Raw genomic sequence first — 25,032 nt, 5'->3', positions numbered from 1 at the left:
TATTTCATTTATTTCCTCTCTAATCTTTGTTATTTTCTTCCTTCTAATGATTTTAGGCTTCGGTTATTCCTTTTTTTCTAGTTCCTTGAGAGAAAAGTTAAGTTGTTTATTTGAGATCTTTCTTGTTCTTAATGTAAGCATTGTTTTGAATATCCCTCTTAGAACTGCTTTTACTGCATCCTACAAATTTTGATGTATTGTATTTCCATTTTTGTTTGTCTCAAGGTACTTTATGATTTCTTTTTTGACTTATTGGTTGTACAGTAGCATGTTGTTTAATATCCACATATTTGAATTTTATAGTTTTCTTTCTGTAATTGTTTTCTACTTTTAAACCACAGTGTTTTGAAAAGATGCTTCCTGTGATTTCAGTCTTAAATTTCTTAAGACTTGTTTGTGGCCTAACGTATGATCTATCCTGGAGAACATTTTGTGTGTGCTTGAGAAGAATGTGTATTCTGTTGATTTTGAATAGAATGTTCTACAAGTCTCTGTTAAATCTATCTTGTGTAGTATCTTGTTTAAGGCTGGTGTTTCCTTATTGATTTTCTGTCTAAATGATCTGTTTATTGATGAAAGTGGAGTATTAAAATCTCCTACTATTATTGTATTGCTATCTATTTCCCTCTTTAGATCTGTTAATATTTGCTGTATGTATTTAGGTGCCGCTATGTTGGGTGCACAAATATTTACAAATGTTATACCCTCTTGTTGGTCTGACTCATGTATCATTGTATAATGACCTTCTTTGTCTCTTAGTACAGTCTTTGTCCTAAAGTCTATTTTGTCTGATGTAAGTACAGTCAACCCTTGAACAATACAAGTTTAAACTGCATGGGTCCACTTTTACATGGATTATTTTTCAGCAGCAAATACTACAGTACTACAGTTGGTTGAACTTACTGATGTGGAACCGAAGATATGGAAGAGCCATGGATATGGAGGAATTGCACTCATAAATTATATATTATATGCAGACTATAAATTATATGCAGCTTTTCAACTGCATGGAGGGTCAGTGCCCCAACACTCATGTTGTTCAAAATTCATCAGTATATATCTACTGTAGCTTGGTTTTGGTTTGCAGTTGTGTGGACTATCATTTTCCATCTCTTCACTTTTAGTCAGTGGTATCCTTACATCTGAAGTGAGTCTCTTACAGGCTGCATATAGTTAGGTGTTTTTAAAAAATCTGTTATTAACTGTGTGTCTTTTGATTGGAGAATTTAGTCCATTTACATTTAAGGTGTTATTGTTAAGTATAGACTTACTGTGGAGAAGGAAATGGCAACCCACTCCATTACTCTTGCCTGGAAAATCCCATGGACGGAGGAGCCTGGTAGGCTGCAGTCCATGGGGTCGATAAGGGTCCGACACGACTGAAGCGACTTCACTTTCACTTTTCACTTTCATGCATTGGAGAAGGAAATGGCAACCCACACCAGTGTTCTTGCCTGGAGAATCCCAGGGACGGGGGAGCCTGGTGGGCTGCCGTCTATGGGGTCTCGAAGAGTCGGACACGACTGAAGCGACTTAGCAGCAGCAGCAGCAGCATAGACTTACTGCCATTTTGTTAATAGTTTTCTGGTTATTTTGTAGGGTATAGGTATTATTTGAAGAGATAATGGTTAGCATATAACTTGGACTGGCAAAGGACACTAATCTATAGATTGAAATTCCAGTGACTCCAAAGTAGAATAAATAAAAAGAAACTCATATATAGATATGTCACAGTGAACTGCAGAACAAAAGAAAAAAAAAGCAATACAAAAGTAAAGAGAATAGTGGGGTTTAATATCTTTGTTTTGGGGCCACACTGCATGGCTTGTGGTATCTTAGTTCTCCAACCAAAGATTGAACTTGGGTCATCAGCAGTAAAACACAGATTCCTAACCACTGGACTGCCAGGGAATTCTCTTTTAGTATTTTCTTTGTATGGAGACTATCAGTACAACACAGGTTATAGACATTCTTTTTGTGTATCTATGGATACTGAGTTTGGACACATTAGCTTTAGAATAATTTTACCTTCTATTTGTGAAAAAGTAATTAGAAAATTATTAAATGAGTGTTTTAAGCAATTTGAAGCAACTTCTAAATGAATTTTTTGACAATTTTAAGACTAAGGGTCTGTAAATTTGGTTATTGACATCATTTTAAAGAGTTGTATTTTAGTTAAGAGTTTCCTTCGTTGACTCAGTGGTAAAGAATCTGCCTGCTAATGTAGGAGATGCCAATCCCTGGTACAGGAAGATCCCCCAGAGAAGGAAATGACAATCTACTTCGGTATTCTTCCCTGGGAATTCCCACAGACAGAGCCTGGTGGGCTACAGTCCTTGTCAGATATGACTTCGAGACACTCGCCCACCACCATTTTAGTTAAACCATAGTCTCTTCATCTTAAAAGTAGTCTTAATTTTAGTAATAATCATTTGGTAATGGTTTCTACTTTTTAGTTTTGTTTCTCCAGTGTTAACTGTATAATTTCTTATATATATATGTTTTCCCCAAGAGGGGAGTTGTTTCTTTAATTATATACTTAATGATTCTTTAAAATATGAGTATCTAGGAACTGATCTCTCTGGTAAATTCAGATTTTCCTGTAGAAGGTGCTACATTATAAAAATAGAATCATTGTTAGAAAATGAGTTGAAGACTTTTAGCCTTTCACTTGGGATTATATTGTTACCTAATGCATGAGATCAATCTCATTCAATTTTCTGTGTTTTAACATTAAAGGACCTCTACCCCATATTAATTTAAATCCATGTAATATTATCTCTTAGAATCAAAAGAGTGGTTGGAACATCACAGGCCTTCCAATCAACAGAAGCTATTTCCCATTTTCCCTTAGAGAGCATTTTAAGAAAATGGTTTAAGCTAAGTTGGGTCTTAAATATAATTAAGGTATAGTAACAATTTTTTTTTGTTTTTGGTGGTGTGGTGTAGGTTTTGGGATGTTAGTTCCCCAACCAGGGATTGAACCTGGCCCTTGGCAGTGAAAACGTGGAGTCCTAACCACTGGACTGAGAGGGAATTCCCTAAAATTGCTATATAATAAATAAGAATAATAATAAAATAAAGGTAATTAATGATCCTCCTGGAGGAGGAAATGGCAACCCACTCAAGTATTCTTACCTGGAGAATTCCATGGACAGAGGAGCTTGCAGGCTATAGTCCATGGGGTCGCAAAAAACTGGACACAACCAAGCACATACATACACAATTAAAGGTCAAGGAAGACAAGTTGTTTCTAGTTATGGGATAAAACATCATAAGCCAAGTCATGAATGTTGGAATGAATATAGTAGGTTCAGGGGACAGTTTGAAAAACTGGATTGCAGGGTGGCAACAGGAAAAGATGCCAAATAAGATGGTTAGGTGATTGGCTAACAGAGGCACTTAATATTTATGTCACATGATAAATAGATGTTTTTTTTCCGTAGTTAATGGTAGGTACCTTGATAACTTTTATTAAAACTAGAAAATAGTAAAATTCATCCATAGTCTGGCAATTTTAAAAAGTAAATATGTTAAAAGTCGTTTTCTGATTGTTTAATATTGTTCAAAAGTATATATGTTAAAAGTCATTTTCTGCTTGTTTAATCCTATTCTTCAGAGGTAACCAGTATATTTATATGTCCTTTCTTTTTTCCATATTTATAGAGGTATCTAAATATATTCATGTACTACACTACACACACATACATACTAACAATGTTAAAAAAATTTGACATGTATGTGAAGAAGATGAAAAATTTTATACATATTGCTCTTTCACGTTACAAATGGACAGATTTCCTGGTTTGAACATGTTGATAAACTTCCTTATTTTTTTAAGAAATTATTATAGTTTTTAACTGAAGGATAATTGCTTCACAGAATTTTGTTGTTTTCTGTCAGACATCAAATGAATGATAAACTTCCTTATTTTTAACAACTTTCTAGTATCCTTTTTCATGGCCATAAGGTTTTCAATTGATCCCTTCTGCTTTTCTGGTTAGATGGTTTACTTTTAATTTTATACGTGTTTTGTTTTTTTGTTTTGCTGTTACAGTGCTCCAGTCAACATTCTTGTACATAATATCTTTACTTTCTCAAGCAGTTCTGTCTTTTTTTTATCCTTTTTTTCCCTCCCACCATCCTCAAGCTAGTACTTCTGTAGGACAGAAGTAATTTAGACAATGTTTTAGTTAGAGGTGGCCCTGAAGATGTTGTACCGGTAAAGTGAAACCATAAAGCCCAAAGTGAAGTAATTACCCAGTGCCATACGACCAAGTTAGCAGTTAGTGATACAACTGTTGGAGAAGGCAATGGCACCCCACTCCAGTACTCTTGCCTGGAAAATCCCATGGATGGAGGAGCCTGGTAGGCTGCAGTCCATGGGGTCGCTGGGAGTCGGACACGACTGAGCGACTTCACTTTCACTTTTCACTTTCATGCACTGGAGGAGGAAATGGCAACCCACTCCAGTGTTCTTGCCTGGAGAATCCCAGGGACGGGGAAGCCTGGTGGGCTGCCATCTATGGGGTCGCACAGAGTCGGACACGATTGAAGTGACTTAGCAGCAGCAGCAGATACAACTGAGACCAGGTCTTTTGATCCAGAGGTGCTTAGCTGAAACTGATGCCTCCTGGCTTGTACCAGCTTGCAAGATCTGATTATGCATGCCTTTTTTTTTTCTATCTTTGCTTTCAGTGACATCATGCTAGCATATTCAAATTGGTCACTGCAGGATTATTTACACCCCCAAAATCAACAAATACTATCAGTAAGACCTCCTTCATCCAACATAATGAGGTGGATGAAACTGGAGCCTATTATACAGAGTGAAGTAAGCCAGAAGGAAAAACACCAATACAGTATACTAACGCATATATATGGAATTTAGAAAAATGGTAACGATAACCCTGTATACGAGACAGCAAAAGAGACACTGACGTATAGAACAGTCTTATGGACTTTGTGGGAGAGGGAGAGGGTGGGAAGATTTGGGAGAATGGCATTGAAACATGTAAAATATCATGTATGAAACGAGATGCCAGTCCAGGTTCAATGCACGATACTGGATGCTTGGGGCTAGTGCACTGGGATGACCCAGAGGGATGGTATGGGGAGGGAGGAGGGAGAAGGGTTCAGGATGGGGAACACATGTATACCTGTGGTGGATTCATTTTGATATTTGGCAAAACTAATACAATTATGTAAAGTTTAAAAATAAAATAAAATTAATTAAAAAAAATATTTACTAGGAAACCACTGATTTAAATCTACCATCTTTCTACTTGTTTTCTTTTGTTCAATATCTTCTTTATTCCTTTTTTCCTCTTTGTCTTCTTTTCTGTTCATTGAGAATTCTTTATAATTTTATTTTGTCTGTTTTATGATCATATTAACTATACCTCTGGAGCTTTGTTTTTAGTGGTTTCATTAGGGTTTACATTCATCTTTAACTTATTCATAAACCCCCTTTAAATAATGTTATGACTGTTCACTGTAGTATGTTACATGAATCTTACAAAGTGTTTTTTTGGTTGCCTCTTCCTAGAAGCACATTTTACTATACATGTTATAAGCCCCTCCTCAGTGGGGCTTTTTGTCTTAAATAGTCAATATTTTTAAATTTTAATTAAAAAATTTTATTTATAGCTGCACTGGGTCTTCATTGCTGCACATGAGCTTTCTGTAGTTGCAGAGAACGGGGGCTGCTCTAGTATGTGGGCTTCTCATTGCAGTGACTTCCCTTGTTGCAGAGCATGGACTCTAGAGCCCAGGTTCAGTAGTTGCGGTGCATGGGCCCAGTTACCCCAAGGCACGTGGAATCCTTCCAGACCAGGGATCAAACCCCTGTTCCCTGCATTGGCAGGCAAATTCTCAGCCATTGGACCATCAGGAAAGTCCCTCATCAATTATTTTTTGAACAAATTCTTAAAAAAGGAACCCTTATATTTTTTTCCACATGTTTATCATTTTCAGTGCTCCTTATTCCTGTATTATTGATCCAGAATTTCCTTTAGGATTATTTTCCTTCTGCCTGGAAAATCTGCCTTACCACTTCATATAGTACTGATTTGCTGGTGATATATTCTCTCAATGTCTGTGAGTTCTACTAGGTCTTTATTTACCTTTTTTTTGAAAGATATATTTGCTGAGTACAGAACTCTCTGTCAGCTTTACTTTATCTTGGTTCACTGTCTTTTTGGCTTTCACTGTTTTCAATTTAAAGTCTGTTATCATTCTTATTTTTTGTTCCCCTATACTTAATGTATATTTTACTTTGGTTACTTTTAGTATTTTTCTTTCTCACTGGTTTCATACAGTTTTATTATGATGTACCTTGGTGTAGTTTTATCATGTTTTGTGTTATTGGGGTTTGTTGAGGCTCTTGACTATATGAGTTATAGTTTTCATCAGATTTGAAAATTTTTCATCCATTATGGCTTAAACTATTTTTTTCTGACTTTTGTCTCTCTCCATTGTCTCTTTTCCTGACTCCAGTTACAATATCTCTAAACTTCTTGATTGTTGTTCCACAATTCACTGATCTTGTTCATTTTTTTTAAGTTTTTTTTCCTCCTCGTGTTTTAATTTGTTACTTGCTCAGGTTTGCTAATCTGTGCTGCATTGTTTAGTCTGTTAATTTCATTGAGTTTACTTTTCAGACAATATATATTTTAGCTCTAAAAAAATTTCGACTCTTTTTTATATCTTCCATATTTTTCTTTGTCATGTTCATGCTTTTTTACCTTGAACAAATGGAGTATGTTTATAGTAATGTTGCAGGAAGAGGGACCTCTTCCAGGGCCCAAGAGTGGGCTCTTGTCTAACACTTGGAAATGAATTATCTGAGGAGACGCACGTGTTGACAAAGCAATATGACTTTATGGGGAAGGGGCACCCAGGTAGAGAGTAGTAGGGTAAAGGAACCCAGGAGAATTGCTCAGCAAAACTTTCAGTCTCAAGTTTTATGGTGATGGGATTAGTTTCTGGGTTGTCTTTGGCCAATCCTTCTTTGATTGGCCAAAGACTCAGTCTTTCCTGGTGGTGCACACATTGCTCAGCCAAGATGGATGCCAGTGAAAAGGATTCTGGGAGGCGGTCAGACACCTTTTGACTTTTCCCAAACTCTTCCGGTTAATGGTGGCTTATTAGTTCTGTGTTCCTTACCAGGACCTCCTGTTGTAAAATAACTCACACAAATGATTACTATGGTGCCTGGCCAGAGTGGGTGGTTTCAGTCAGTGTGCTTCCCCTAACAGTAATTGTTTTAGTGGAGTTTATTTATAGTAATTGTTTAACATTAAAACAATTCTGTCATCTGTATCATTTCTATTGATTGATTAATCCATTCTTTACAGGTTGTAGTCTTCATTTCATTGCATGCCTCATAACTTGTGATTGAATGTTAGACATTATGAATTTTGCTTTGTTGGGTGTTAACGGAATTTTTGTATTCCATTAACTATTTAGGAGTTTGTTCTGGGATAGTTGTTTTTTAGAAGTGGTTTGATCCCTTTGAGATTTGCTTCTGTGTTTTGTTAGGCAGAATCCAGAACAGTCCTTATTATTCCAAGGCTGAACTGAAGCTGCTATTCAAACAGTAACCTCAGGATTCCATTGATGCTCTTTGTGTTAGGAGATCTTTCCATTGTGGTTTTGAGAATAAAACTATTCCTGGCCCTACGGGAACATTGGGAATTATTGTGCCTGCTCCTTTTCAGTGACTCTTTCCCTGGTCTTATTAGTTTCCTCATATTCATGTGTTGATTCACTAAAGACTCAAGGGGAGCTCTCCAGATTTTCAGAGAGCTCTCCCTCTCTTCTCTGTGAGTTCTTTCAGAGATCCCTGTACTAAGCTTTATGTTGTCCATTGTTTGAAAACAGTCACTTTGTATATTTTGCTAGTTTTTAAATGTTTAAGATAGAAGGGTAAATCTGGTTTCTGTAGTCCATCATGGCTAAAAGCAGAAGTGTATATAATTGTTTTCATTAACATCCCTTTCAACATAGATATTATTTTCCATATTTAAAAAATTTTTTTTAGACTTCTTTTGACAGAAAAACTTTCCACTGATGGAAATCCAAACATAATTTTATATACTTATTTTAAAGATTTCTGTGTTCACAGATTCCACGGGACCCATTTATCAACTGATTTTATCTTTATCCTTTGGATTGGCAAGTTGCTTATCATATCTAACTAACTAATTCTCCTTGCATAAGCCTATTCTTTCTTAATATTATTTTTTATATTTATTCATTTGTTTGGCTGCACCGGGTCTTAGACCCTGCACACAGGATCTTTGATCTTCATTATGATGTGTGGGCTCTTTTCGTTAAGGCATGTGGGGTTTAGTTCCCCGACTAGGGGTTGTTGACTGAAAAGATGCACAATATGAGAGTTTTGAGTTAAGTTTTATTTGGGACAAAATCAGGACTGCAGTCCAGGAGCGGGTACCTCAGATAGCTCTGAGAGACTGCTCCAAAGAGGCAGTCAGACAAGGTCAATATATGATTTTGGTGAAGTGGGAGTTCAGTGCAGTCAAGCGCTTGCTTTACAAAAGGTTTTCTACTGGTCAGAAGGAGCTGATGTCACCCTGAAGGGATTTAGTGCTTTTCTACACATGAAGAGATGCAAAGACTGGGATCATCTGAAAAGATCTAACTATATAAACATCTGTTCTACCAGATTCTCTGGAGCACAGAGTGCCTCACTCCACCCTGAGCTCACTCTAGGGGAAGTGCTAAAGGTCGACAGATGCAGCAGCACAGGCTCAACCTCCACAGAGACAGATGGCAAATGCCTTTGTTTTGTTGTTCAGTTGCTGGCAAATGCTTTTGGCAAGTGCCAGTTTGTAGTTGACAGGATGAAAGTTGGCTCCCCTGCATTGGGAGTGTGGAGTCTTAGCCACTAGACCACCAGAGAAGTCCCTCTTAATCTTTTTTTTTTTTTTTTTGAGTTTTTTTGAATTGGAGAATTGGGAACATCCCCTGGAGATGGGCATGGCAACCCAGTCCAGTATTCTTGCCTGGAGAAGTCCATGGACAGAGGAGCCTGGCAGGCTATAGTCCATGAGGTCACAAAGAGTTGGACATGACTGAACAACTAACACACACACATAGTTGATTATAATGTTTTGCCAATTGCTGCTGTACAGCAAAGTGACTCAATTATGCACATATATACACTCTACTTTTTGTTCTCTTCCGTTATGATTGATCACTGGATATTGAATGTAGTTCTCTCTGCCATACATTAGGATCTTGTTGTAAACGTAACGTCTACCAACCCCAGACTCGCAGTCCACCCCTCTCCCTCCTCCTGGCCTTTGGCAACCACAAGTCTATCCTCTAGTTCTTTGAATCTGTTTCTGTTTTGTAGATAGGCTCATTGCACCATATTTTTGACTCCACATATAAGTGGAATCATAGTATTTTTCTTTTCTTTCTGATTTACCTCAGTTGGTATGATATTCTGTAGTTACATCGATGTTGCTGCTGCAAATAGCATTATTTCACACATTTTTGTGGCTGAGTAGTGTTCCATTGTACATACGTACCATATCTTCTTCATTCATTCATCTTTTGATGGACATGAGGTTGTGTCCATGTTTTCTCTATTTTGAACAATGCTGCTATGAACATAGTAGTGCATGTATCTGTTTGAATTATAGTTTTGTCTGGGTATATTCCCAGTAGTGGAATTGCTGGATTATATCGTAGTTCTGTTTATAGTTTTCTGAGACACCTCCATAGTGTTTTTCATAGTGGCTGTACCAACTTACATCTTCACCAACAGGGGATAGATATGAGGGTACCCTTTTCTTCACAGCCTCTTCAGAATTTGTTATTTTTAGACTTTTTAATGATGGCCATTCTGACAAGTGTAAGGTGGTACCTCATTGTAGTTTTGATTTGCATTTCTCTAATAATTAATGGTTTTTAGAAAAGGCAGAGGAACCAGAGATCCAGTTGCCAACATCTGCTGGATCATGGAAAAAGCAAGAAAGTTCCAGAAAAACATCTATTGCTGCTTTATTGACTATGCCAAAGCCTTTGACTGTGTGGATCACAATAAACTGTGGAAAATTCTGAAAGAGATGAGAATACCAGACCACCTGACATGCCTCTTGAGAAACCTATATGCAGGTCAGGAAGCAACAGTTAGAACTGGACATGGAACAACAGACTGGTTCCAAATAGGAAAAGGAGTCTGTCAAGGCTATATATTGTCACCCTGCTTATTTAACTTATATGCAGAGTACATCATGAGAAATGCTGGGCTGGAAGAAGCACAAGCTGGAATCGAGTTTGCCGGGAGAAATATCAATAACCTTAGATATGCAGATGACACCACCCTTATGGCAGAAAGTGAAGAGGAACTAAAGAGCCTCTTGATGAAAGTGAAAGAGGAGAGTGAAAAAGTTGGCTTAAAGCTCAACATTCAGAAAATGAAGATCATGGCATCTGGTCCCATCATTCCATGGGAAATAGATGGGGAAACAGTGGAAACAGTGTCAGACTTTATTTTTTGGGGCTCCAAAATCACTGCAGATGGTGACTGCAGCCATGAAATTAAAAGACGCTTACTCCTTGGAAGGAAAGTTATGACCAACCTAGATAGCATATTCCAAAACAGAGACATTACTTTGTCAATAAAGGTCTGTCTAGTCAAGGTTTTGGTTTTTCCAGTGGTCATGTATGGATGTGAGGGTTGGACTGTGAAGAAAGCTGAGCGCAGAAGAATTGATGCTTTTGAACTGTGGTGTTGGAGAAGACTCTTGAGAGTCCCTTGGACTGCAAGGAGATCCAACCAGTCCATTCTAAAGGAGATCAGTCCTGGATATTCTTTGGAAGGAATGATGCTAAAGCTGAAACTCCAGTACTTTGGCCACCTCATGCAAAGAGTTGACTCATTGGAAAAGACTCTGATGCTGGGAGGGATTGGGGGCAGCAGGAGAAGGGGAGAGAAGATGAGATGGCTGGATGGCATCACCGACTCGATGGACGTGAGTTTGAGTGAACTCTGGGAGTTGGTGATGGACAGGGAGGCCTGGCGTGCTGCAAATCATGGGGTTGCAAAGAGTTGGACATGACTGAGTGACTGAACGGAACTGAACTGAACTGAAGAGCATTATTATTTACATTTTAATCATTTTCATCCTCATTACTTTCTATTCCCTCTTCCTTCAAATATGAATGCTAGATGAGCCGGGAATTTATCTGTTTTGTTTATTGTTTTATCCCCAGAACATTTAGCAGTTATTTGCACATAATGGGATTCTTTATACATGTTTCTTTTTTTTTTTTTACTTAAAAATTATTTATTTTTAATTGAATGACTGATTTTAGTCATACTGTCACTTTTTGGCTTACTCCACACTTCTAATTAACAAACATCTTAAACACTGTAATAGTTGAAAGAGATACGTATCATGTCGAGTACTTATGAAAAAATTTTTTTCTTCTCTCTTAGATTCAAGATAAGGCTAATCCAATTGATAAACATGTTGAAGTCATGGTCAATAAGTATGGATTATCTCCCAGCCCAGTTGCTCCTCAGATGTTTGGGAATGCTGGAAAAGAGCACATGGAAAAATATGGTATGTTAAAAAAATTTAAGGCTTATTTTTAGTTATATACACATATTTATTAAGGAACTGTAGAGGATGCCAGTTTGTATAAAATATGAAATGGTTTTTCAATTAAGTTGAAATAGCCTTTGTTGAATTTAGTTGTATTTATACAAATGACATCATATTGGAAATACCTTGGATGTTCCAAAACAAGACACTAAAGTAGGAAAAATAACATAAATCTTCAACCATGGACTATAAATTGAGGCTTATCAGTTTTGAGTACAGTATTCTCAGTACTTGAATCCATCAGGAGTCCATCATCATTTGTCAATCCATAGTGTTTTATTTTAAATTTAATTAAATTAATTTATTTATTTTTGGCTACACAGTATCTTCTTTGCTGCATGGGCTTTTTCTTGTTTTGGCAAGTAGGAGCTACTCTCTAGTTCAGTGCACAGGGTTCTTACTGAGATGGCTTCTCCTGTTTTGTGAAGCGTGGGTTCTGGGGCATGTGAATCTTCAGTAGTTGTGGCACATGGGTTTACCTGCCCCGTGCCATGTGGACTCTGCCCAGACCAGGGATTGAGCCCATGTCCTCTGCATTGGTAGGCGAATTTTTAACCACTGAAGTACCAGGGAAGTCACATAATGTTTTGGGAGAATGAAATTGTGTAGTTGATTTTTATTTTGTAGGTGAGCATCCTAGCTTTTTGACTGATGATCAGTGATTGATCTGCATTAGCCAGTTAGTTAAAGCATGGGGTAGTGCAGAAAGAGTTTTTTTTGTTTTTTTTTTTTCCTTTAATTTTTATTATATGACCCTGTGTTCTGTGAGATGAGAAAGAAAACAGTTATGCTTGAAAGTACAACATTCCTATTCTTTGCAGGAGAAATACCATAGGTTTGATAACCAAGATCAAGTAATCAGAAACGAAAGAAATCTTCAAGGAAGATGGTAGGATGGCATAGAGGAGACTGATAGTTTGGGGCCATGGGAATTTTCTTCCTTGTAGCTATTTGTTACCATTTTAAATTCTGTTCATTCCAGTCTGGCTTCCCCTCTTTCTCAATGCTACCACTGATCACCACATTGCCATAGGAAGTAAATACTGCTCAATACTGTTTTAATAGACCTCAGCACCATTAGTCCCTTTTGATCACTTCTTTCTTAAAACATTTTTCTCTTGGCATTTGTAACACCTCATTCTTCTGATTTTCCTTACCTCTTTGGCTATTCCTTGTCCATTTCCTTTTGAATTAAATAATTTATTTAAAATATTTAGCTCTTACTGTATTGCAGGCATTGTTCTAGGCACTGAAATATACAAGTACTGTTGTTCGATCGCTCAGTTGTGTCTGATACTTTGCAACTCCATGGACTGCAGCACGCCAGGCTTACCTGTCCTTCACTATCTCTTGGAGTTTGCTCAAACTCATGTCCATTGAGTCGATGATGCCATCCCACCATCTTGTCCTCTGTTCCCTTCTTCTCCTTTTGCCCTCAGTTTTTCCTAGCATCAGGGTCTTTTCTCATGAATTGGCACTTTGCATCAGGTGGCCAAAGTATTGGAGCTTCAGCTTCAGCATCAGTCCTTTCAATGAATATTTAGGCTTGATTGCCTTTAGGATTGACTGGTTTGATCGTGCTGTCTAAAGGATTCTCAAGAGTCTTCTGCAGCACCACAGTTCAAAAGCATCAATTCTTAAACGCTCAGCTTTCTTTATGGTCCCACTCTCACATCTGTACCTGAATACTGGAAAAACCATAGCTTTGAATTTGTGGACCTTTTTGGCAAAGCAGTGCCTCTGCTTTTTAATACACTAGGTTCTTCATAGCTTTTCTTCCAAGGAGCAATTGTCTTTTAATTTCATGGCTGCAGTCACCATCCACAGTGATTTTGGAGTCCAAGAAAATAAAGCCTGTCACTGCTTCTACTTTTTCCCCATCTATTTGCCGTGAAGTGATGGGACTGGATGCCATGATTTTTGTTTTTTGAACATTGAATTTTAAGTCAACTTCATCACTCTCTCTTACCTTCATCAAAAGGCTCTTGAATTCCTCTTCACTTTCTGTCATTAAGGTGGTGTTATCTGCATATCTGAGGTTTTTGATATTTCTCCCAGCAATCTTGATTCCAGCTTGTGCTTCATCCAGCCCCTCATTTAGCATGATGTACTCTGCAAGTAAGTTAAATAGGCAGGGTGACAGTATAGAGCCTTGATGTACTCCTTTCCCAGTTTTGAACCAATCTGTTGTTCCATGTCCAGTTCTAACTGTTGCTTCTTGACCTGCGTACAGATTTTTGAGGAGACGGGTAAGGTGTTTTGGTATTCCCATATCTTTAAGAATTTTCCACAGTTTTTTCTGATCCATACAGTCAAAGGCTTTAGTGTAGTCAGTGAAGCATAAGTAGATGTTTTTCTGGAATTCGCTTGCTTTTCTCATAATCCAGCAGATGTTGGCAATTTGATCTCTGGTTCCTCTGCCTTTTCTAAATCCAACTTCTACGTCTGGAAGTTTTCAGTTCACGTACAGGTGAAGCCTAGCTTGAGGGATTTTGAGCATTACCTTGCTAGTGTGTGGAATGAGTGTAATTTTGGTTTAGTTTGAACGTTCTTTGACATTGCCCTTTTTTAGGACTGGAATGAAATTGATCTTATCCAGTTCTGTGGCCACTGCTGAGTTTTCCAAATTTGATGGCAATGAGTGCAGCATCATCTTTAGGATATGAAATAGCTCAGCTGGAATTCCATCCCCTCCACTGGCTTTGTTCATAGTTTGGCTTCCTAAGGCCTACTTGACTTCACACTCTATGGTATCTGGCTCTAGGTGAGTGACCACACCACTGTGGTTATCCAGGTCATTAACACCTTTTTTTTTAATGCAGTTCCTGTATATAATCTTGTCACCTCTTCTTAATCTCTTCTGCTTCTATTAGGTCCTTATCATTTCTGTCCTTTATTGTGCCCATCTTTGCATGAAATAGTCCCTTGGTATCTCTAATTTTCTTGAAGAGATCTCTAGTCTTTCCCATTCTATTGTTTTCTTCTATTTCTTTGCATTGTTCACTTAAGAAGGCTTTCTATCTCTCCTTGCTATTCTTTGGAATATCAGTATTCCAATATCTGCAAATATCCAATGTCTGCATATCAATTAACTATTGCTGTGTAACAAACTACTCCCAAATTCAGTTTTTATTAAACAATGATTATTATCAAAGTTTACAAGTTTGTAGATTGACTGGGAAACAGTGGATCTACGGAGAAGGAAATGGCAACCCATTCCAGTATTCTTGCTTGGAGAATCCCATGGACGGAGGCGCCTGGTGGGCTACAGTCCATGGGATCGCTAAGAGTCGGACACGACTGAGCGACTTCACTTTCACTTTTCATTTTCATGCATTGAAGAAGGAAATGGCAACCCACTCCAGTGTTCTTGCCTGGAGAATCCTAGGGACCAGGGAGCCTGGTGGGCTGCCGTCTATGGAATTGCACAGAGTTGGACATGACTGAAGTGACTTAGCAGCAGCAGCAGCAGTGGATCTAAGTCATGCTCAGCTCTTTTTGTCTGGGTTGATCATATGAGTGTAGGTTGGGTGTCCGTTTTACTCCTGTTTGGCTGGGTGTCTCATCCTCTTCCTGGGACCAGCGGGCCACCTCTGGCATGTCCTTTTCATAGTCACAGCAGAAGCAGAAGAGAGTAATCTGCAATATGCAAGGTATTTTGAGACTTGACCAAAGCAAGTCATATGAAAAACTTGGAATCAAGGGATAGGGAAATATACTCTACTTTTTTAAAGGTAGGAATCTGCAAAGTCAGATCATAAAGGGAAAAAGAATTAGGGATATCAATGAAGTCATTCTCAAGCAACAAATAAGCAGAGGAGATGTGTGGTATTTGCTTAAATTTCTAGTATGGGGAGACAGTAGCATATGAACAAAATAAAGATAATTTCAAATAATGATTAGTAGCTGTGAAGAAAATAAAACAAGGTAATGCATTTGTTGGGGGGGGCTAGGGTAGTCAATGATGGAGTGTTTACCTGTATATCCAGTTTTCACCTTCACATCTCTGCTTGTGTGTGTAACAGATGTCTCAAATTTCACATGTTTATGGGCAGACTCAAAGAGTCAAGGAATCATGGTGGTGACTGAACCCAGCATTTTTTAAAAATATGAAATTTGTTGTTGTGTAGTATAACTCAAGTCAGAGAAATGCACGCAACATAAATATACAGCTTAGTGAATTCTCCCAAAGCCCATATCTGTAACCTAATTTACCTCCCAGGTCAAAAATAGAATGCTAACACCTAAGAATCCTCTCTGTAGAAAATTTGTATCTTAAAAATTTTGTGGCTTTCGTTTTTATTGTAAAAACTTGTTTGGTCCTCCTGTCTACAAATTACACCTGCAAAATCTCTTTGGGTCCTTTCTGAGATGGCTGAGGGGCAACCTTCTTAAACTCCTAAGCAGTCCTTTGAGAGGAATTGTGAGGCACAGCTCTTTTCTCTTTAGAGAGCTTTTTTTCTGTATGAAAAGTATTCTGAGGCATCGTCTTTGTTTTTTTCTGAGTCTTAAAAGATTTGTCACAACCTGGACTTCATTTTTGGACCATGCTTTTCTGGCAGTGCACTGGCTTTGATCTTTGCTCAAAGACTATTTGTTAATTTTAGCATCTTTTACCACTTTGAGAGTCTGAGAATTTTTAAAACTATGAAGTCCTGGATTGTTTTTGTTTAATAGTCCTTTCTGCAATATAGCATTATAGAATTTTACTATAAGCAGCAAGAATCAGTCATGCGGCAGTTTCAATATTTTGTTTATTATCTAGTTTCTACATAACTTTTGGTAATAGTAGTATTATAATTTCTGCTTCTATTGTAACAGGGGTCTCCTTTTCCTCAGTTTTCAGGAAGATTTTGTTCTTTTGTAAACTGTCATCTGCAGCATCCTCAGTTTCTTTGGTTTCTTCGAGGCACTTCAGTTTTTTTCACTAGCAATGTTCCAAACTTTGGAATTAGAATGGTTCCAAAGCCATTCACATGTTTTACATTTTTGTTCAGTATAACTCCATTTCCACTGTATTAGTCTGCTTGGGCTGATATAGAAAATATCATAGACTGGGTAGCTCAAACAAGGAAATTTATTTCTCATAGTTCTAGAGGCTGGGAAGTATAAAATCAAAATGTATGATAGGGTTTATATCATACTAAAGCCTCTTTTCTTAGGTCATAGGTGACCTCCACCTCACTGTGTATTCACATGACCTGTTCTTTTGTGTGGGTGCAGAGACAGAGGGAGAGAGAGAATTCTCTGTGTTCTTTTTTTAAGGATTCTTATAAGAGCACTAATCCTGTCTGGAGAGTCTCACCCTCATGACCTCATATACCATGATTATTATACCTCTGCAAATACCCATCTCCAAATACCATCACATTGGTTGTTAGGACATCTGCAAATGAATTCTGAGGGGACACAGTTAAGTCTATAGCATTCAGGTACCAAAATATGTGTTAATATTATAAATTACTGTGTTACAGTGAGACTGTTTAAAAACCATTTCTTGTTTTAATTCCTGCTGTCTAGTCTTCCCATATGTAAGCTCACTGGCCTTTCAGTGTGTTCAATAAGCCAAATTTATTCCTTGTACCACAGTCTTATATTTTCTTTGGCTACAGTGCTCTTTATTCTTTTAAGGTCAACTCTTTTTGCTGTTTAGGTCTTTAAAAAAAACCTCTTATATCTACAACACTTTACAGAAGTATTTCTGCTTAGATGTCTGATAGATCTTTCAAATTTAATAGGTCTGAAACTGAAATACTAATTGTCTCCTTGAACTTCCACCTTCCCCATTGTTTCCTCCTGAAGTTTCTCCTATCCAGAAAATGATAACTCTGTCTTTCTAGGACCTATGACCCGCCTTTTCATTTTTCTTGTACTCAATATTCAATATATCAGCAAACCTTTTTACTCATTTCTCAGAATATCTATAAATATGAGAAATAGAAATATTTCTCTACATTTCCCCCACTTCTGTAGTGCAGACTATCATAATTTCTCACCTGGAGTATAGGAGTCTCCTAAATGGATTTTCTGCTTCTGCACATGCATCTGTACAGTCAATTTTTTCTTTTTTCCAGATCAGTGCTTTTCAAATATAAACTAGATCATTTCATTCCTCTGCTCAAAACTCTATTGTGTTCTTACCACACTCAGATTGAAACCTTCAGGTCTTTTTATGGCCTACAAACTTCTGTATGTTCTGACTTTCAACCCTCATTTTCTCTTTGACTTCATTTCCTACCATTTTTTTTCTTTCACCTCTCTGCTCCAGCCTCAAACACAGTAAGCACATTGCTACTTCATTCAGGGCCTTAGCCTTGCTATTTCAACTTCTGAAACACTCTAAGATATCAGTGCTAACTTTCTTACTTCCGTCAGGTCTTTGCTCAAATGTCATCTTCTGCTTTCTTTCATCACCCTCATTCCCAGAATTGCCTATCCTCTGTCTTCTGCTTTAACATTTTCTATAGCACTTATAAAAATCTGGCTCTATGTATTTTCTTATTTCTTGAATGTCTCTTCCAACCAGAATTGAAGTCCACAGTTCAGTCAGTTCAGTCGCTCAGTCTTGTTCGACTTTTTGCAGCCCATGGACTGCAGCACGCCAAGCTTCCCTGTCCATCAACAACATCTGCAGCTTGCTCAAACTCATGTCCATCGAGTTGGTGATGCCACTCAACCATCTCATCCTCTGTTGTCCCCTTCTCCTCCTGCGTTCAATCTTCCCCAGCCTCAGGGTCTTTTCCAGAGAGCAAGCTCTTCGCATCAGCTGGCCAAAGTATTGGAGCTTCAGCTTCAGCATCAGTCCATCCAATGAATATTCAGGACTGTTTTCCTTTGTGATTGACTGGTTTGATCTCCTTGCAGTCCAAGGGCCTCTTCTCCAACAACATAGTTCAAAAGCATCAATTATTCGGTTCTCAGCTTTCTTTATGGTCCAACTCTCACGTCCATACATGACTACTGGAAAAACTATAGATTTGACTAGACAGACCTTTGTTGGCAAAGTAATGTTTCTGCTTTTTAATATGCTGTTTAGATTTGTCATAGCTTTTCTTCCAAGGAGCAAACGTCTTTTAATTTCATGGCTGCAGTCACCATCTGCAGTGATTTTGGAGCCCAAGAAAATAAAGTCTCTCATTGTTTCCATTGTTTTCCCATCTATTTGCCATGAAGTGATGGGACTGGATGTCATGATCTTCATTTTTTGAATGTTGGGTTTTAAGCCAGCTTTTTCACTCTTCTCTTTCACTTTCATCAAGAGGCTCTTTTGTTCCTCTTTGCTTTCTGCCATAAGGGTGGTGTCATCTGCATTTCTGAGGTTATTAATATTTCTCCCGGCAATCTTGATTCCAGCTTGTGCTTCATCCAGCTCAGCATTTTGCATGATGTACTCTGCATATAAGTTAAACAAGCAAGGTGACAGTGTACAACCTTGATGTACTCCTTGCCCAATTTGGAGCCAGTGTGTTGTTTCATGTCCAGTTCTAACTGTTGCTTCTTGACCTGCTTACAAATTCCTCAAGAGGCAGGTCAGGTGGTCTGGTATTCCCATCTCTTGAAGAATTTTCCGGTCTGTTGTGATCCACACAGTCAAAGGCTTTTGTGTAGTGAATAAAGCAGAAGTAGATGTTTTTCTGGAACTCTGTTGCTTTTTCTACGATGTAACGGATGTTGGCAATTTGATCTCTGGTTCCTCTGCCTTTTGTAAATCCAGCTTGAACACCTGAAAGTTCTCGGTTTACATACTATTGAAGCCTCTCTTAGAGAATTTTGTGCATTACTTTGCTAGCATGTGAGATGAGTGCAATTGTGCAGTACTTTGAACATTCTTTGGCATTGCCTTATTGGGATTGGAATGAAAACTGACCTTTTTGAGTCCTGTGGCCACTGCTGAGTTTTCCAAATTTGCTGGCATATTGAGTGCAGCACTTTCACAGCATCGTCTTTTAGGATTTGAAATAGCTCAACTGGAATTCCATCACCTCCACTAGCTTTGTTCATAGTGATGTTTCTTAAGGCCCACTTGACTTCACATTCCAGGATGTCTGGCTCTAGGTAAGTTATCACACTATTGTGGTTATCTGGGTCATGAAGATCTTTCTTGTATAGTTCTTCTGTGTATTCTTGCTATTTCTTAATACCTTCTGCTTCTGTTAGGTCCTTACTGTTTCTGTCCTTTATTGTGCCCATCTTTGCATGAAATGTTCCCTTGGTATCTCTAATTTTCTTGAAGAGATCTCTAGTCTTTCCCATTCTATTATTTTCCTCTATTTCTTTTTATTGATCACTGAGAAATGCTTTCTTATCTCTCCTTGCTGTTCTTTGGAACTCTGCATTCAGATAGGTATATCTTTCCTCTTCTCCTTTGCCTTTAGCTTCTCTTCATTTGTCAACTCTTTGTAAGGGCTCACTGATTTTTGTTTGTTTTATTCCCTGCTCTTTGACTGTTACTTAGAAGAGTGCCTGGCATAGAACAGGTATTCTGTAATTAATTAATCTTAGAGGCCCTTTTCTTCATCATTCTAATTAAAGTGGATCCCTCCTGTTATTATTTTTAATAGATAGTTTCCTATTGCTTTCCTTCATAGCACTTAGCTCTATTTATATTCATATATTTATTGTATGTAGTTTTACTTGTTTAATTTTTGTGTTCCTTATTTCTCTTATAAACTTGTTTGAAAGTAGAAATTATGTTTATTTTGTTTACCTTCAATCCATGCAGCCTAGCAACAGTGGTTGGCATGTAATCTGGCCAGAAAAAAGGGTTTTTCCCCTCTTTTTTTCCTACAGTCTCTAGGATATTTAAATGTTCAGTAACTGTTTTTTTTAATGAATGAATGAATACATTTCCATACGCATATTATCTCATTCAATTCTCACAACAATCCATTGTAGGAAATGTTATTATTGTACTGTTATAATTGTACTATTAGTACAATTGTTACAATTGTACTATTAAGTACAATTCTGGCTTCAGGATCTCATATATATATTTAATATATATCTCATATATATATATATTATATATATATTTTTTTCTTTCTCTTTCATGGTTTCCTTCCTTCCTTTCTTTCTCTCTCTCTCCCCCCTTTGTTTCTTCCTTCGTTTGTCTTTGTTTCTTCCTTCCTTCCTTTCTTTCTTTAAATGGTGTTGAGAAAGTGTCCTTTAATTCTTTCAAAAGATTACACCACCTTGGATCTCCTGTACTTTTCTCACCCTTCCCTATAGTCATGATTTGATTTATTGCAACATTTTTTTCACTTTTTGCAGCAACATTTCAACATTTTTCTACAAGTGTTTCACTCTTAGGGGGAGTCTTTCTCTTCTGGGTGGTAGTTTCAGAGCAATTGTAAGCCTACCACTAACTCCCCACTCCTCTCCTCTGCAGTGTTTTCAGACTGCCCTTCTTCCCTAGAGGCATCCTGTGGACGTGAGAGCTGTTACTGTGGAAGTTATGGGCAGATATTTGGTTACTTTTCTTTTCACCTTTATCTTTTTTTTCCACTTATAGGTAATTTGAAGTTTTGTGTTTTCTTTTGTCTAGTTATGCTGAGGGTATGACTTTGTGCAGTTTTATTTGTTCTTCTTGTTTATTGGTATTGTTTTTGAGGATACAGAGATTTTGGCCACTTCCATTGCCCTCAGCTAGCTGGAAATCCTGTGTCTGGTGCGTTTTCAATCTTTTCTAAAGTTTTACATTAGTCATAGTAGTTGGACAGTTTTTTCTAGCCTAAAATTTGAAGTATAAATGTACGAAATGTTATTCTTCATCCAGTAGATTTCTAGTGAATTGTAGAATTTCATTGAGTTTCAAGTTGTCACTTGAAATTGCCATTTTTGAATGTGTCCTAGAAATGAATAGGTAAGAATGTTTGTAGTAGCTTACATTCTGCCATAGAGTCAGGAGATTTTTGTGGCTTCAAAGTTTGATTCCAGGAGATTGAGATCTTCTTATACCATGCATATTCTTAAAACAACCAAAAGTGTGAATTGGCAGTTCAGAATCAGGAGTCAGCAAGCCCTCTATCTGTGTCCTGGCTTCATAAATACATGGTAAGGGATTGGCCGAATATTTTTCAAAGGGTTGCTACCTTGTATAGATTAATTTGATCCCATAGTAAGAAAACAAGAAGGAAAGACATAATATCTACTGAATATCTCCATTTTAGACACTATACCAGGTGCTTTTATATAGTTTATCTGCCCTTCTTCCTATAAATCCGTGTATGAATTGCTTATAAATCTTCTAATGGATGATAGTAAAGCATTTGTACTTCCTGTGACAAGAAACTTGCCACAGACACTACTCATTCCATTTTTCTGGGTGATTCTAATTGTTACAGTGCCCTTTTTCATGTTGAATTCAAATCTCTCTCCCTATAGTTTCTGTCTTCTGAGACTCATATTAATAGAACAAGCCTCTTTCACCTTATTGCCTGTCAAATATCTGAAGCCAGACAGACCTTGTTCCTTTAACTGTTTCTCATTATGTTACTGAAATGCACGTCCATGTGCCTGATGCACAGAGAGGCCAAACAAGTCTGAAATTTTAGAGTTTGGAACAGAGAAAGGTTTATGGAGGAGATGCAAGAAGGGTGGCTCATGCCTTAAAACCCCAAAAGCTTTCATCAAATCTCTTTTATAGGAAAGGTGAGGAGGGGTGTGGTTAGTTATCGTAAACTTCTTGGGGCCACGTCCTTTGTTCTAGAAGTCAGGTCATAGTCAGGTAATGAAGTTCCTGTAAATCTCTACCAGCAAATGTTATTTTTTTCTTCTAATAAGAACGGGCAAGGTCCCAAGGGCCAGTTTCGCCCTCTGAAGTCCTAGTCCTGGCTAAGAGGAGGAGGTAGACCTCAGTTGGTCCCCAGACCCTGCCCAGCTGTCATCACTGAGGGAGCCAGGCACCCAACCCAACTGGCCCTGAGGCTCCTCATGTCTCCCAAATGGGGAGGAGGAAGTGGGTAGGGACAGGTCCCACAGACTGTGACCCAGGCAGACTGCCATTGCTATTAGGTCTCAGAGACAGGAATGGGGGAGAGGTTCACTGCTGCTTCAAGGCCTGGCCCTGCCAGTGTGTGATCTTGGGGAGGGTTCTAGAGCCTTGCAGGACATAGCCCCTACCTGTTCCCTGGGCCCTCCAGCTCATCCACTGGTCCAAGGCCAGGTGAGCTAGAAGGCCCCTGGAAGAAGACCGGGATTTGCCTTTTAATTCACTCTACACCTGATGACCACCACTCCAATGGGCTCATTGACAGTTGGCTGTTTATGGGAGGGGCCCACTAATGATATTGCAGTAACCTTTGCCTCCTAATGACTGCATGCTAATGTCTGCACTTGTCTGGGTTCTATTACAATTGTTTCATTACCCACATCACCAGACTAATTCCTGTACTGTGATCGCATGTAAGCTTTTCTGGTAATCTCATCACACTGGTGATTCACATTGAGTTTATAGTGGAACAGACCCTCAGAGCTTTTCTCATGGCTGCTGCTCCTTTTCTTAGGCAGTTTTGGGTATTCAAGAATAGAACTGGGCATTTAATTAATTATATTCTGAGCCATCTCATTGATAAATCTCTTCGAAGTCTATTTGAATCCAACATTGTAGCAGTCTCTCCCAGTTTCAGATTTGATGAGCATAACTTTAATTTTCTAATCCAATTTTTAGAAATATTACCCAGAGCATGGCTGAAGTTAGAGATTAGTAGTAGAGACTTTTCTCTAAGTTACTACATTGATCAGTGCCTTTCATTGATCAGCGATTCTGTGTTCTGTTGGCTCTTAAAATCCTCTTATGATGTGGTCAGTTAAGTTGGAAAATGCTTCATACTTTAACTCCCTTTTGGACAGTCATAATACACATGCAATGGTAAAGGCTCTGAATGTTTTGCCATAAAGAAATTAGTTTAACTTTGTTTAAGCAAGTGCTACATAAACTTGACAGAAGAATCTGTATATTTTTAATAACATCCCCAAGCCCCTGAAAACCAAAAGGAAACAAAGCTCACTTTACAGTATTTCCTTATCTTGTCCCAAAAGATGATCTTAAAGATTGTCCATTGTTGGGACTTCCCTGGTGGTCCACCTGGCTAAGACTTCATGTTCCCAGTGCTGGGGGGCCTGGGTTCAATCCCTGTTCAGGGAACTAGATCCTGCATGCTGCAACTGAAAGATCCCACATGCTGCAACTAAGACCTGGCACAGCCAGATAAGCAAAAAATAAAATAAATACTAAAAAAGAAACTTCAGTTATTAAAAAAAAAAGATTTTGTCTTTTTTATCTAGATGCTATGTTTCATTTGATCTACTAGCCAATATGAAAAAGATATCATTAATAATTTGATATGGCTTGTTCTTACTGAACTCATACCATCTGTTTCTGGAGCACTCACTAGTGTTACTGGTATGAAATAACCAGTGTGGTCTCTGCCTTCTTCCATTTTTATTAGAATTGAGAGAATATTCGCTTAGTTATATGTGTCATTTCTGCTCTGAGGATTACCCTCTTTGATAGAGAGAAAACAGAAATGGGAACTCTCCACGTTATTATGCTGTCTATGAACATAATATTATCAACTCCAGTCAGTGGACTTTTTCCTTCCTTGGTCTTTCTGCTCCAATGGAGGATTCAAAATCTATTTTATTCTTTCATCTCCTTAAAAATAGTAAAAAAGATTTTTGCAGATCATGCTTCAGTAGCGTGCTTGCTTTTGTTTTCTCATAGTAATCTCTAAACTTTCTGTTAATTTGAAAAGCACACACTTTTTCATTAGACTGTAACTTTTCTATAGGCCCTCCTGCCTTATTATAAGGAAAAAGAAGATCAGGCCCTGGAAGTTATGAATTGGAAAATTCACTTTGTCCAGGGGATTGGGATCTTTTGGCATGGGGATTGAACTTCTTGAAGAATTGCTGGCAGTGCTTTCCTGCCTTATAACCACTCGGCCCTAAACTGTAGTTTCTGGTTTTTGAAACTAGATCCTAGTTGTATGAGGTAGAATAGGCCCGTTTGAACTATTTTCGTATCATATGATTATTAGTTGATTCAATTCATTAAATATACCCATTTAATTATAAAGAAATGTTTATCTGAAGGGTCAGTGTTGAAGTTTTCAATACTAATATCTGCACATGGGAACATGTGGAAATATTTAGCAGGATACTGAGTTCCACTGCGACATTTGTTAATAAGCAGCAGGAAGACATTAACTTGCTAATAGAAGTTTGCTTTCTCTACAGGAACAACACTTGAACACTTTGCAAAAATTGGATGGAAAAATCATAAACATTCAGTTAATAACCCGTAAGTATTTCGGAGACAAGAAGTAGTGAAAATATGGGTTATTCGCTTATGTAATGTGCAGCTTTATAGTTGAAAAGCAAATGC

General features: G+C 37.9%; 1 protein-coding gene across 2 annotated transcripts in view; it reads left to right on the top strand.

The window, feature by feature from the left end:
- LOC133244577 (sterol carrier protein 2) overlaps positions 1-25,032 on the top strand; it is a 119,518-nt gene that overhangs the window by 17,223 nt on the left and 77,263 nt on the right. For both annotated transcript variants that reach the window (XM_061411939.1, XM_061411941.1), the window contains exons 6-7: positions 11,477-11,603; positions 24,885-24,948. In XM_061411939.1, the coding sequence (XP_061267923.1) occupies positions 11,477-11,603; positions 24,885-24,948 (191 nt within the window). The remainder of the gene's footprint in view (positions 1-11,476; positions 11,604-24,884; positions 24,949-25,032) is intronic.

This window comes from Bos javanicus, chromosome 3 (assembly GCF_032452875.1).
Source record: "Bos javanicus breed banteng chromosome 3, ARS-OSU_banteng_1.0, whole genome shotgun sequence".
NCBI lineage: Eukaryota > Metazoa > Chordata > Mammalia > Artiodactyla > Bovidae > Bos > Bos javanicus.
Note: the sequence above shows the minus strand (reverse complement) of the source record. Positions and strands in the feature narration are given on the sequence as shown.